The sequence below is a fragment of the Heterocephalus glaber genome, unplaced genomic scaffold (assembly GCF_053883595.1).
Source record: "Heterocephalus glaber isolate CG9 unplaced genomic scaffold, H.glaber_assembly_v1.0 deba00001428, whole genome shotgun sequence".
Lineage (NCBI taxonomy): Eukaryota > Metazoa > Chordata > Mammalia > Rodentia > Bathyergidae > Heterocephalus > Heterocephalus glaber.
In genome coordinates, this window is record NW_028258293.1 from 33,154,069 (window position 1) to 33,168,207 (window position 14,139).

At 45.0% G+C, this 14,139-nt stretch overlaps 1 protein-coding gene across 32 annotated transcripts in view; it reads right to left on the reverse strand.

Moving 5' to 3' along the window:
* Tenm4 (teneurin transmembrane protein 4) overlaps positions 1-14,139 on the reverse strand; it is a 2,854,999-nt gene that overhangs the window by 13,385 nt on the left and 2,827,475 nt on the right. For all 32 annotated transcript variants that reach the window (XM_087211381.1, XM_087211391.1, XM_087211392.1 and 29 more), the window contains 4 exons: positions 12,750-12,922; positions 8,294-8,529; positions 4,329-4,625; positions 1,425-3,039 (listed from right to left, as the gene is read on the reverse strand). In XM_087211381.1, the coding sequence (XP_087067507.1) occupies positions 1,425-3,039; positions 4,329-4,625; positions 8,294-8,529; positions 12,750-12,922 (2,321 nt within the window). The remainder of the gene's footprint in view (positions 1-1,424; positions 3,040-4,328; positions 4,626-8,293; positions 8,530-12,749; positions 12,923-14,139) is intronic.

The following is a 14,139-nucleotide window of genomic DNA, read 5'->3' on the forward strand; positions in this document are numbered from 1 at the left end:
CAGGTCAGCTGCTCTGGAAACCTTCCAAGAATTCCCCGGGGAGAGCAGCTGCTCCTCCTCTGTGCCTCAGAAGCCACCTCTGCAAACCCACATCATGTCACACTGGACAGCAGGCATCTGTCTCCCCTCTCACAGTGTGGATTCCTGGGGCTGGGAGTGGGTGGGTGGTGGTGGGATGTTTATCCCTGGTGCCTAAGACAATGGCTGCACATAGGTGGCACTTGTGGAAGGAAGGAAACTTCCATAAAAGAGGGAGCAAGAAAATTGTGCCTCAGGAGAAAAGCCCTGAAGACTGCCAGGTTTGCAAGCTGAGATATGCCCAATTTTTGCCCACTACAAGTTGTCTGATATAAAACATCTAGTTTCATCCAGACATCACAGCTACTCTCATTCTGGAGGTCCTCTGTGATGAACCTGGAAATGGTTACTGGGAGAACTGTGACTGCTGGAGATGGCTCTATCTACAAGGACTTAGGGGATACTTTATATGTAAGTTGGTTTCACAGCAGCACAAGACAGGGCTTACTTTTAGGATCAGAGGACAAAGGAAAGTGAATCAACATGAATTGGGCACTGTGCTGAAATGGATCTTATTTCACACTTTCAACCAGGTAGGTATTATTTTTCTATTTGTTCCATGTGTTTTTTTTTTTTTTCTCTTCTTTTCTGCCATCTTTGGACTTTTCCTTAATTTTCTACTCTATTTCCACTACTGACTTACTAGCATGCCTCTATTTTAGTTTTTATTTTTTTAAATGGTTGTTTTATGCATATTTACCTAATTAAAGTCAGGGTAGTTATTCTAACCTTAATTTACAGATCAGGAAACAAATTCAAAGTGGCTAAGTAATTTTTGTATCAGATCATAGCTTAGAAATGGTGGATCCTTCACTTAGCTGCCTATTTCCAGGGTCTGAATTTTCCATTCCACCATCAGAAATCGAGAGCCAATTTTTTTCATGTAGCTTTACTTTAACCCAACTTATTGGAGACTCAGAACTAGCCTGAGCTTGATTTGTATGTCAAAAACTCCCAAAGTGCATTCCAAGGGGTCCATCCAGTGAGATACTAGGATTTTATGGTGAAAAAAGGACTTTCATGGTCAAATACATTTGAGAAATAGTGGATAAATATATTAAACAGTTCTCTTTACTACTGGACTTCTTAGAACCTTTTACAAACTGACATGTATTATGATAATTTAAAAATGGTGGTGGCTGGCCCTATCAAATTTATGCCAGAACCATTATTTCCAGAGAACTCTCTGAACTAGTGTTTCTTTAAATGAAAATCATGGAAAATGATGCTCTCAGCAAAAGTATTTCCTGTCATCCCACACTAGCTTTCTCAAGGAAGATGAAGTCTTATTAGGTGACCAGAGTAATGGACAGGGTCCTGCCTTCTGAGTGAGGCCTGGTCCTTACCTGTCATGAAGCACTTGATGTCCTGAGAGTTGCTGATGGGGTTATTGTTTTTAAACATGTAGAGATTAAAAGGCATGATGTTGTTGCTACTAAGGTGCTTCCACAGCTCGTGGTCTGGGCTAGTCCAGCGTCCAGCCAGCACATCATAATCCCGTCGGCCCATGTGGATGAGCTTGGTGAGTGGGTCATACAGGCCGCCATGGTAGCCAATGATGATCTGGAAGTTGGGGTTGGTGTCCATGTAGATTTCCCCATAAGCTGTGTACAGGATCTGCTTGATCATCAAGCCTGTTCCACTAAAGACAGCAAGAGGGGTTCCAATGTTGTCACAAGCTATGTAAAACTCATCACCGCTGCTCAGCTCCATGGCAAAGAGGTGTCCTTGCAGGTCGTAGTAGAGGGATGTGATCTCAGAGCTGGAGTGATTGTAGAGGTGGGTGACCTTGGTGGGGTTGGTCAGATCTGCATAGAAGAACTGCAAGTGGTGGCTGTAGCTGTTCTTGCTGGACACCCGCCGCCCCAGGCCATCGTAGTGGTACCTGACACTCCAGCCACCAGCCCGGTTGTAGGCCTTGATGAGCAGGCCAGCTGAGTTGTACTCAAAGACATCCCCACCCCGCTGCCTCAGGAAGCCATCTTCATCCATTTTGTATTGCACATCACCTAGCCTAGTGATGCGGTCACGGATGTCATACCGGAGTGGGGTGAGCCGTGCACTGTTCCCAGGGCTCAGCAAGTGCAGGTTCCCATTGAGGTCATAGCTGTAGCGCCAGAGTGGCTTGTCATTGATGGAAACCATCTGAAGCTGGCCGTCAGCATCGTACTCATAGGAGTAGCGGGTGGTGTTGGCATAGGGTCCCACTTTCAGCTCCTTCTTCACTACTCGCCCCATGTTGTCATACTGGACTGTCATCCAGTACATGAGTGAGCGGAAAATCTCATACTGCACTTCCTTCATCCTGCCGTACGTGTCAAAGTGCTTGGTATGGGTCATGACCGCTGTGGTAATGATCTGGTTAATGTCATAGTAGATGACACCAAATTTCCCAAACTGCTCTGTCTTGCCTGATACATCGTCATAGCGATAGAGATCGATAGGTAGTGGGGTCTCATTGATCACAGCCTGCATGCTGGTCACCCGGAAACTGTTGTCATAATTGTAATCAAAACGGGCATTGACCATGCCTTCCTCAGTGAAGCGGAAGATCTGCCGGTCGATCAGGGGCCCTATCTGACGGTAACGGATGGTGCAGGTGAAGCCTTCATTCTGCAGGTTGACAGTCTTCAGCATGCCTGCTGTCTCATCATAGGTGAAGCTCACCTTGGTGGTGTCATATAGCATCTCAGCCAGCTTTGACAGCTTGCCGTACTTATAAATCACCCTGCGGCCAGTGCCCAAGTAGAAGGTGTGGAGCAGGTGGCCATCCTCAGTGAAGTCCTGTATGACCGAGGCATTGCCCTCGGGGGGCTGGTAGATGTTCCTGTAGTAGCCCACGGAGCGGATCGTTTCCAGTGTTTGCCGGGCCACATTGGGCATTGTCACGGAGGAGAGGTGGTCATTCTTGTCAAACTCGAAGATGTACTGCCTCTGGCTGTGGAGCAGCAGCACCATGGACTGGAGGGAGAAGAAAACCAAGAAATGAGAGGAGTGTTGGGGGTGGGTGTGGTCTGAGCATCAAAGACTTAAAGAAGTGGAAGTCCAAGGAAAGTGGTGGTTCTCCTAAGTAAAGCCGAACCAAGCTTTCCAGCCTATGTGATCCTGCAAAAAGGTCACAGATGTATGGTGATAGGGTTTCCTTTCAGCCCTTGGCCCTGGCAGGGGCCATCTCCCTCCCTTTGGTGAGCAGCCCTGTATTTTTGTGACATAAGCCTGCTCTCTTCTGAGTGTAATGGGGTGTGAGGAAGACTGGGAAGCATGGGCCTGAAGTATGTACAACAGCCTCCCTACTGGTTTCCTCGCTCCAGGCTTCTCAAGTCAATCTTTCTATCCAAGCAAATAGTTCCCTGAAGTAGTCCCAGGACAGGATGTGCTGTGATGGGAAGACACAACCTGGTTTCTAACAACAAATTTATTGTATGGCACTGGGGTAGTTCTTTCCCTGGCTTTGGCTTTTCAGAATTTTGGATAACTTCCATGTGTGCATTCTCTCTCTCTCTCTCTCTCTCTCTCTCTCTCTCTCTCTCTCTCTCTCTCTCTCTCTCTCCCCCCTACTCCAGACTTACTCACTCTCACAGTCAGGGGATGCTTACCAGGAGTAGGAAACAATGTGGGAATCTGGGTATGAAAACTGGGGCATAAATTTCAGACTTTTCCTCAGGAAAAGTAAGCAGATAATAAGCCTATACATATCGACACATCAAAGCCACCATTTCCTCCTATTTGGGACCAACTTTTGATTTGGCATTACCTCTGATTCCTAGTCCCTGGGATGAAGTGAGTTTGGAAGCAGAAGAGATTTATCAAGGCCATGCCCAACACTAGAAGCTCAGGATTAGGCAAGCAATGCCTAATCCTGCCCTCAGGCTTCTGCTTAGCTCTCTGCAATGAGATTTCACTGTGTAGGCTGGACCTGGGAGCAGACCCTGCCCTGTTCTGAGTCCAGGAAGTGGTGGGGCTGCTCTTACCTCTACCGTATCAGTTAAGATTTTCCTATTTTCCTGCTGTAGGCCCCTAGCTGCCATACTATCACCATGATCCATCCAGATGCCTCTTGGGACACCCCTCACCCTTTGTGGCAGATTTTCCTGAATATTTCTTTTTGGAAAATGAATATCTTTGTTTGAAGACCACATGGGTCAGATTTATCCCATGGAAGTCAGCAACCTAGGCCTGGCCATGGGTTGAGGCACAATGACTGACATTTTATGTGGCAAGAACAGTTGTGGAAGGAGACAGACACTTGCCTTCTCTAAGTATGTGTAGGTCCACGTTTTCCCATCAGCAAAGATCCTGGATGTGATGCGACCTGCCTGGTCATATTCCATTCTCTCAGACATGATGCCCCTCTGGATGCCGGCAATGTGGCCGCCAGGGGAGTATGTTACATTGACACCATTCAGTCTACTACTGGGCGACCAGAGGCTGGGCCTCCCTGCCTGGTCATAGAGGATCCGGAGGGTGAACTTGCGGTGGTCATCATAGATCTTCTCTGTGCGTGTTACACGGTCAAAGTCCAGAGACAGGAGGTTTCTATTGTGAACCTGGGGCAGGGGTAGGAAGACAGAGGGGACAGAGAGAGTTAACCTGAGAGAATTATGCTGGATGTTGAGAGCTTTGCTTTGATGACCAGTGTGATTGTCAGCTGTGCTGAGTGAGATTCCCCTGAGTAGAGGAGGCTGGCACAGGTCACGGGTGTCAATATACATGGGTGTCATCATACTGGCTCCGTCACTTGTTAGCTCTGTTACAGTCCCTATCTGTCAAATGGAAATAATAATGGCAATTGCATGCGGCTGCTGTGAGATGAAGGCAATGCAGATAGTAGCTGTGACCAACGAGGATCCATATGATTTTTGAGTGCAGTTTTCCAATGAGGACTATGACTAAAGGCACATCCCTCCTGGCTCCTTTATAAAAACAGCCATCAAGTGGGAAAAGCAAATGAATGCCTGAGCCATACATCCGGAGCCAGATATGGTGCTATGTTTGACTCCAAGGAGACCAAAGCTCAGGGAAGTGAAGGCATTTGCTACTGGTCTTATGACGGATGAAAAACAGTCTGGACTTGGTTTTGACCCTTGAAACTTGCCAGCAGACACTCACTGTTCTCTGAGCAAGTCCTAGCCTTCTTGGGGGCTCTCCTGCCCTTGCTTCCCTATCACCTCAGCCAGCCCTGAAGAGATCTCTTCCTCCTCCTTCTTCCTGGAGGCCCTGGGAGGCAGTGGGTATTCGAGCCTGTGGTGGTTTCTGTGTGGCTCTGGGCCAGCTGGGAACCAGTCATAGCTCTGGAGCCCTTTGTTCCTGCCTCTAGGATCAGAAGCTCCTAAAGTAGTCTCCACTCACACTGCTGAGGGCAGCACATAATTCAGTTTCTGTTCAGAGACTGAAACAGAGGCTCCCATGAAGGTAACAGTAAGTCAGAGATTTCATATTTTAATAAAGAAATATACTTTGGAGGCCTGTTTCTGTATTTGCATCTGGCCCTTAGGCACTGGCTGCCCCAAACACTGCCAGGTGCTCTGATGCTAAAATGCTGGCTCCCTCTAATGGCTCTCTGGACTTCTGGGGCACTTGGGTACATTTTCTGCCTTTTCCACTAGTCACTAGTTCAGTCTGACAAGTAGGAAGAGCTAAGAGAAACACAGATAATTAGGTCACATGATGTGAAATGGCACGTGTATCCTGAGGTAATGAAAGGCTCTCTGGGGCTCTATGTAGTTAAAAAAATAAAAAGGCAAGGGAAGTAGGTCCAGGAATTAAGGCCAGAATATATCCTTAGCTTTATGTACAGCTTTTCTGTTTGACCTAGAGCAGGTGTCTTCCCTTCTCCGAGTCTTAGTTCCTTCCTCTGTATAACCACAGAGTTGTGGGGATTGGCAAAATTTAAGTAAGAGTGCAAGGCACATAGAAGGTCCTGGATAAATGGTTACAATTATCTCCATTAAATGACAGCAAGTGATCTTGGTCAGTCTTGAAGGACAAATGTGCACGTCCCCCCTCTCCCCACACAAACTCTAAGGCCTTGAAAATAAGGATTTATAGTGACAATGCTGAGACGACTTTAGCTGTGAATGGCCTGGTTATAATAAGGTTGCTTTCCCTGGGGTAATCAAACACAACTGCAGAAGCAAAAACAGTGTGGCAGTGTGAAAAATCAGAGCTGTTGGAGGCTGAAGCTGTGTTCTTTGCAGAGTTGGCAAAGGAAGAGATGGGCTGTACTATTAACAATGGGAGGGGTCTTTTTCAAGCACCTTTGGACAGTCATCCTACGGCTCCCTCCTGGGTGGTGCCACCCGGACAGCTGGCCCCCTCACTCCCTGGAGGACCTTAGTGAAGGCGAGCTGCACCTCTGTGGCAAAATTAATAAAATTGAATCAAGCAGCTCACTGGGGAATCACCTAATGCTTCCTATGCTCTGCAGTGGCAGCAATGAGATTATTTTACATCTTTCTTTATTAAAAAAGTTCCCAGTCATATAAAAAATGAGCTCCATTATGGGGAAGCACACCCGGCTAACATTCTAATTCCACATACTGTCACTGTGGGTGGCCATTTATTTTAGGAGGAAGCAGAGATGCGGCCACCCTACTAGAGCATCATCAATCTCAGGCTGGGAGAGGGACCAATTAAAGCCTGGGAAACTTTTGGTCCAGTTCACATAGCAGAGAGAAAATCCTAATAGTACTAATTGCTGCCCTTTATTGAGCACCTGGGACCTGCAGCACTGGGCTAGGTGTTTTGAATATTTTATCCTGTTGTACAGAGGAACCAGAGAATTTGCTCAAGGCTACACACGTGGCCAGCAGGAATCCAACCTAGGTCAAACCTCCCACTTAGCACACTGCTTCAGATGTGCAGGAAGGGGTCTTTGAGAATTCAGATCAAGTCTCAGGGAGGCCACAGATAGTGGCAGGCCACAGAGAACAAAGATAGCTAGGCCTTCCTCAGGGAACCAGTGGGAAGCTGCTTCCCACATTAGGGAGTTACAGCGTTCCTGGCTGAGTTCTTAGTTCTTGAGGGAACAAAGGAAGCTTGATTTTCTGGGTTCTAGTTTTTGCTACTGGGTAAGTCACCTAACATTTCTGCACTGGTTACGGGCCTGTTTCCCAGTTTTTACTTCACCTAGTTATATGACTTTGGAAAATTGCTTACCATCTCTGGACCCTGGTTGCCCTATGTGTAAAACAGGAGTTTATAAAAAGAACTTTCTCCAGTAAAGGGCAGGGAATGCAGAATGCCCAAGCTGTGTTGTTATGGAATGCTTCTGTGGTTTTCCAAATACAGGGAGCATCTAGCTCAGCTCTGTGGTTCACTTCAGCTTAGCAAATATCTCCTGAGCACCCATGGGCTACAAGGTGCTGGACAGAAAGCCAGAACTAGCTCACTCTGCCTGTCCCCTCCTTTCTGGAGGGAAAAGCTGCTGGGCACTGAGGCCCTGGGCTGAGGCCACACTCCACAGACACATGGGAGGTAGGCAGAGAAAGCCCGTTTCAAGGTGTCCTCCTCTTAGAAAGTGCTCTGGGATGCCAGACCACTAGGCAAGCCCCTGGCAATGACATGTATGGGGAGGTCGCCTTGATCATTTAGGAAGGGTCACTCTATCTAGAAAGCATAGAAGGCCAGGGATTTAGCTCAGTGGTGCCACCACCTGCCTCGAAAGCACAAGGTCTCAAGTTTGATCCCCAGTACCAAAAAAGGGGGGAAAAAAAAAGCATAGAGAGTGTACCTTAGGTTCCAAATAGCTAAAATGGATTTTGGGACATATTAGCAAGAGTAACAACAACAATAAAGCAATGACAACAAGAGTAGCTATTATTGACCACTTGTCATGCGCCAGGATCTGTATGAGACATCTTTTATGTTACTTCTAGTCTTTGTAGCAGCTTGTAAAATTGGTTTTATCTTCCCCATTTTATGGAGTATGGATTTGAGGCTCTAAGATGACTGACTCACCCAAATTCACTCAGGGAATAATATCTGCTAGAAATTCACCCCAGACCTAATGCCCATGCCAATGATTTCTCCACAAGTCAAAATTGGAAAGCTACGTAAGAACCTCTTATTCTATGTGGTTCCCTGCTTTAGTTTGCCCTTTTGCAAATGAGGAAACCGGTGCCAGGAAGTTTCAAGAACAGAACCCAGTTCTCCAGATTCCCTTCATTCTCCCTCCCCAGGATGCCACCTGTAAGCCCCTTAAATTCTTGCTCACTCTTAGCCGGCGCCCAAAGACGGTGACCTGGCCACGAGCCTGCTCCTTGCGCTGCCGCCACTCCACCAGGTTGAGGCCATTGTCTATGGGCAGTGTAACATTCCTCTTGCCCACGGTGGGGTTGACCGTGCCAGCCAACAGGTGGGGCTCGGTCTGTAGTGCCACCTCCATGCCATTGGCCAACAGCAGCCTCAGGGAGCCATCAGCCCCAATGTAGTAGCTGTTTCGGACTTGGTCTGAGGGAGAGACAAGCACAGGATGGAGTGGGTGGGGATCTGAACAATTTCTCCCTATGTAATATGTTATCAGTAAAGAAAACTGGGAAAATACATGAAGAACATAACCCATAATCTCCATAATGAAAGAAAACAGTATATTTGTAGATTTTAGGATATTTCCTAATGTCTTTATAGTTTCAAATAGTTGCTTATGGTGGTTTTCATTGACTACTGGATTAGATCATGCTAGTGAATATTTTTCATAAACATTTTCTTAATGATTGTATAGTATTTTATTATATGGAAATACTGTATATAATGAAGCATCAAACAGATAATTTGTTTCTAGTTTTTCACCATTATAAGTAATATAAATAAAATATATTTTAAACATTATAATAAGTGTAAGAAGTTAGATGCAAAAGGACACATGTTGTATGAATCCATTTATATAAACTGTCCAGAATGAGTAAATCCAGAGAGAACAGATTTATTAGTCATTATCAGGAGCTGAGGAGCAGGAGTAATGAGGGGTAACTGCTAATGGGTATGGGGTTTCTTTCCCGTTTGATAAAAATGTTCTAGAATTAGATAATAGTTATGGCTGCATAATTTTGTAAATATAATGAAAGCTTCTGCATTGTACATTTAAAGGGTAAATTTTATCATATGTGAATTTCAATAAAATTTTGCTTTATATAAATCAATGACTTCATTTCAGTTTAATCAAAATAGATTCTTTTTTTTTTTTTTGGTACTGGGGATTGAACTCAGGACCTTGCACTTGCCAGGCAGGTGTGGTGCCACTGAGCTAAATTCCCAGCCCTCAAAATAGATTCTTATCAAGTAGGATACTAGAGCAGAGGGTTGGACATTTTTAAGGCTCTTGGTATATTATCAGTGTTCTTTATAACAAGGTGAAAAATAACATAAATACAGTATATACATACACATACAAAGACATATGACAATGGTTTAAAGATAGATCTGATTAGAAAATTTAAATCTGATTAAAACATTTTAATTTGGATCTTTAAAAGAAAAAGGAGGAAAAAGTAATTTTCAGCTACAAAATGCATACAGAGTTCTCTTCTGAAAATGGAAACAGTATCTCTGGCCTCTCCTGCCTCTGTTTGGCCTTCTTGACTGCTTCCTCTGTCTTCAGTAGACACAGCCCAAGTCCTCCCGCCTGGGGTCTGCTCAAATGTCATCTCTTTCCAGAAGCCCTCTATCCCTCTGGTCAGAGTGAATACCTCGCCTGGCCCCCACTTTTCAGGCTCACTGTGGACCTCATCAGTGGTCTTGCAGCTGTGGGGTGCAGAGTTCATGGCTCTGTCAACGAACACATTCCCCAGGGTCTAAGTGTCTGTGAGAGGCTCCATCACACAAAAATTAAGGGCATGGGCTTGGGTTCCAGCTCTGCCACTGTCCTGCTCTGTGACTTTGGTCACATTCATCCCTTTGTTGCTTCACTGTACACTGGGGATAATGACTGTGCCCTTGCCCAATGCTATGAGGATGCCATGAGATGAACAGGAATTGCTGAGAACAGTACTGGTGATAGTATTATATAAACATTGGTTATTACTAGTTTGATGTGTGTGACTGTCCTAGGCACTGTCATGTGTATTCTCATTGTCTCTGCTGTGTCTCTACTATCCCACTTCACACACCTGCCACAGGGAATTTTTCTAGTACTATTTACACTCTTTCAATAGCTCCTCATTACCTTCAATGTCTCATTTGTGGTCCAGAGAAGGGGTTTTGGAGCTGGTTTATATGGGTTCATTAGTCTTTTAGGTGTGTGACTTGGGGCAAGCTGCTTAACTGCTTGTTGTCTTCATTTGGAAAGTTGAGGTATTAGTAATACTGACCTCATAGGTCTGTGGTAAAGATTAAATAGGGCTAAAATATCAAATGCTAAAAATACAGTTTGAGGTTAATAAGTACTCCAAAAATGTTGGCTATCATTATTGTTACATTTTTATGAGCTCAGTAAATATTTGCTGGATTAAACTAGGTATGTCCTGAGCTATGTCAAGCCATAAGGATATGGTTTTCAGCAGAACCCCTCTGCTAATCTTCCCTGCTGAAATGGCATCAAATTGTCCCCCAACCCAGCCTCCACATTTTCACGCTTTCTCCCCACATACACGAATTCTGAAACCTGGCTCAAAGTTGCTATGCATTATTCACTGACAATCTGTATTTTACTTCCTTGGAAGAATGAAAAGCCTGTGCCAATTTATCTTTTAACACTGCTCCTTGCTGAATCCACATATGTCTATTACTGGTGAGTTTGGATGGACCAACATCTGCAGAGGCCCAACTCACACGATCCCCATTCGATGCAGGCTGTGACTTCCCAAGGCTGCTACTCATTAGTAGCTACTTCTTATTACTTTTTGTAGTTCAGATAAAAGATGAAACTGAAAGAGCTTTTCACAGACACTACTGAGGCGACTGCAAAGCTGGACATCCCAGCCTGGTAGGTAATCAAGAAGGAAAGGGATGGGGCAGAGGTACCAAAGGGGAAAACAGGCACTGTGCTTCCTGGATTCCAAGGTGCACCTTTTCTTTCACATGTTAATGCTCCTAAAATTGGAATGTGTCTTATAATCCAGGTATGCATTTTGAGCAGTACCTAGTTTTTCCTTCCACCTGAAAAGTTATTAAATTGACGGTATATTTTAAAATTGGGAAGTGTGGCACTTTTGAATTTTAAAAAGTTGCCCAAACATAGAAAAGACTGCATCAACCTTTGAGAAAAGTAACTGTAGTCTAGCATCTTGCAGTGGACAGATGGAACAATTCTTAACCACAGAGAAGAAAATAGGCCTGAAGGACAGGACACACGTCTAAGCAATCCTTGGTCAGGTAGAATCCTGGCTGGCTGGGAGCTGGTACCTTTTCTTGGCAATAATCCTTTTGGGGAATAAATTCCTGGTGGTGGTGGTCGAGGGGAGAGATGTCCCACACCACCATTAAAGGTGCTTGGTTGAGGAAGAAATTTCAGAGTTTGGCTCCTCTTTGTTTGAGAACCACTATTATTCCTTGAGCTCTCTGAAAGGCAAAGGACCACCTTTGGGAATAAAAAGCCCATGTACAAATATGTATACAAATATTTATTTTCTTATGGTAAATCAAACTGCTTTATAATGAATTAATTACTCAGTTAATTAGTCCAAGAAGCACTTCCTGAACAATACTGAGCAATACCCTGTGCCTGGCCAATGCTGATCACTTTCCAATGTTGTATAAAGAGATCATGTGAGCAACTCTGTGAGACAGGTGTCACAATGCAGCATCATTTGCCAGACCTGGAAAGTGAGCTCAGAGAAAAGTGATTCCCCCAGTTTGCACAGGTGGGAACTAGCACAGCAGGCATAGGGCCCCTGGGTCCATTCAGAACCTCTTCTCTCTGCACTGCCTCACCCCACTTAACGTAGTTTCAACTTGTTTTTTATTTTTCCTGAGGGCCGCAGTGGGTGATGTGGTAGCAGAGTCAGAACTAGAAATTGGGCCCCTACCTCCTAGCCCTGAGCTCCTTTTTTACTCTTTTGTGTCAAAGCCTGAGGGCAAAAGTTAGGCAGGGGTTTCTTTAGTGATGGCTTCTTCTTCTTCTTTTTTTTTTCCCATGCTTACTAAATCCAACAAAACCTTGGGTTAGCACATCTCATGAGAACAGTTGAGGCAGACAGCTCACAGCAAGATTCTACTACTGTGATTTACCTGAAGCTAAAAGATCAATGTGTATCAGGGAAGAGCTGATGGATGTAGAGAAGAGTCACTTTTCTATGGAATCCTAGCAGAGGAACAAACCTTGTGTGGGCTTTAGGAAGGACTTCTCCCTAACCAAATCCCTTTCATAATAAGGTGTAATTATTCTTGTCCTTTGTCCTTGCCTGCACCAGTGTGAGTGTAAGTCTTTTAATCTGGGAGCCATTAGAATGGCAGAATAACGAGGTAACCTGGATTAGCAGCTAATGGATTCTTTTCCCTCTTTGTTCTGATGATAATGGGAGGGGACAATGAAATATTGCTTCGAAGATTCTGGGAAAGAATTTACAGTACTCTGGCTTATATGATTGCAAATTAGGTGGTAATACAGAGAGAAACCAGTCATAATTCTTTCCTGTTTGTGGGCAGCTCCTGAAGCAGCTTGTTTTTAGGGTCATTCTCTTCCAAAGGGGTCTTCCCACCCTTGTATCTCAGTCCCCAGGCCATGCCTGGTTTACCTTGCAGTAGAGTGTAGAAGGCACCTGAGGCAGACAGGTTGGTGGTTATGGTGACATCATCCTTGCTGGAGGTCTCTACCTGGACATGCACGGAGCTGTCTGTGTCACTTCGGAAACTGCTCACTTGGCCAGTAGGGAAGGTCACATTTGTTAGGCGGCCAAAACTGTCATACCTGGAAACCAAAGGGCAGCACTGATTAGCAGAAATACGACAATGCTATAGCTGGAACTTGGCATGTTTTGCCTCTTGCCATGGTTTTGCATGTTTTCTGCCTTTCTTTCTGGTCAGATACATTCCCCTGCCTTCCACATTCCTTGCTCAGCCCACAGCACATAGTTTTCAGGATCTGACTCCACCTACTGATATTGGACTGCAGGAAAATGATTTGCCTCTAAGTTTCTTTTCTAATCCTGCCCTGCGCATGACCCAGGATTACTGGGAGGAGCGTCTGCTTTATTTCAGAAAGCCTCTCCTGTATTGAGACTGAGTGCTCCAGGTCAGGACAGGTCTTGGAGTCAGATTACCAGGCTGGGAATCTGGCATCACCCCATACCACCACTTAGAGACCAAAAGAGGCAGCCTATTTAAATGAATGCAAACTTCTTACTAGAACTTCAGGACCCCAGGAGACTGTCCTCTCTGGAATGTCAACTCCTTGAGGCAGGGACTTCAACTGGTTACTGCTGTATTCCCAGAACTTAGAATACTGGGTACACTGGGTAGATATTCAGTGTTAATGAATGTTGGCTGTATGACCTGACTCCTTCCCGCCTTTCTTTCTGACTTCCCCTTGAACTCTGATCTTCTGTATTTTTCTGCATCAGTTTCTGTTCCTCACAGAAGCCAAGCTCAATCCATGTCAGTACAGCAAACCAGGGGATCTGGCTCTGGGTTCATCGTTGCTTTAGCAGCAGTGGAACTGGCAAGGAGATGTCAGGCAGAGAATGTTGCTAAGTGACTGCAGGGTTGAACATGCAAGGGTTCTTTCTTGCTCTTTAGGAGAGGAGAGATTGTGATTGATTTGCATGCTACCTCCAACAGGACTTGCAGAGCTGGACACACAGTAGATACACAAAAAGTATCTACTGAATGCACAAATATGGAAGTAACTGCTCTGGCTAAATGATACTTCAGCAATCTCCCCAGGCATTTCTCCAGAGTTTTAGTCTCCAAGACAGAATGAGGCTTTGTATCATGGCAGACAATTGTAATTACTATTGAAGGTAGCCTGTACTGCATAATTAAATTGAGCCTGAAGAAGATACAATGAAAAGCCCCATGCCTTCGAGATCTGGTTTTCATTTTATACAAGACGGCCAAAACCCAGTAATTTCCACTCCTCACATTTTCCATTAGAAGGACTGAATGTCTTAATTAAATGAACATCAA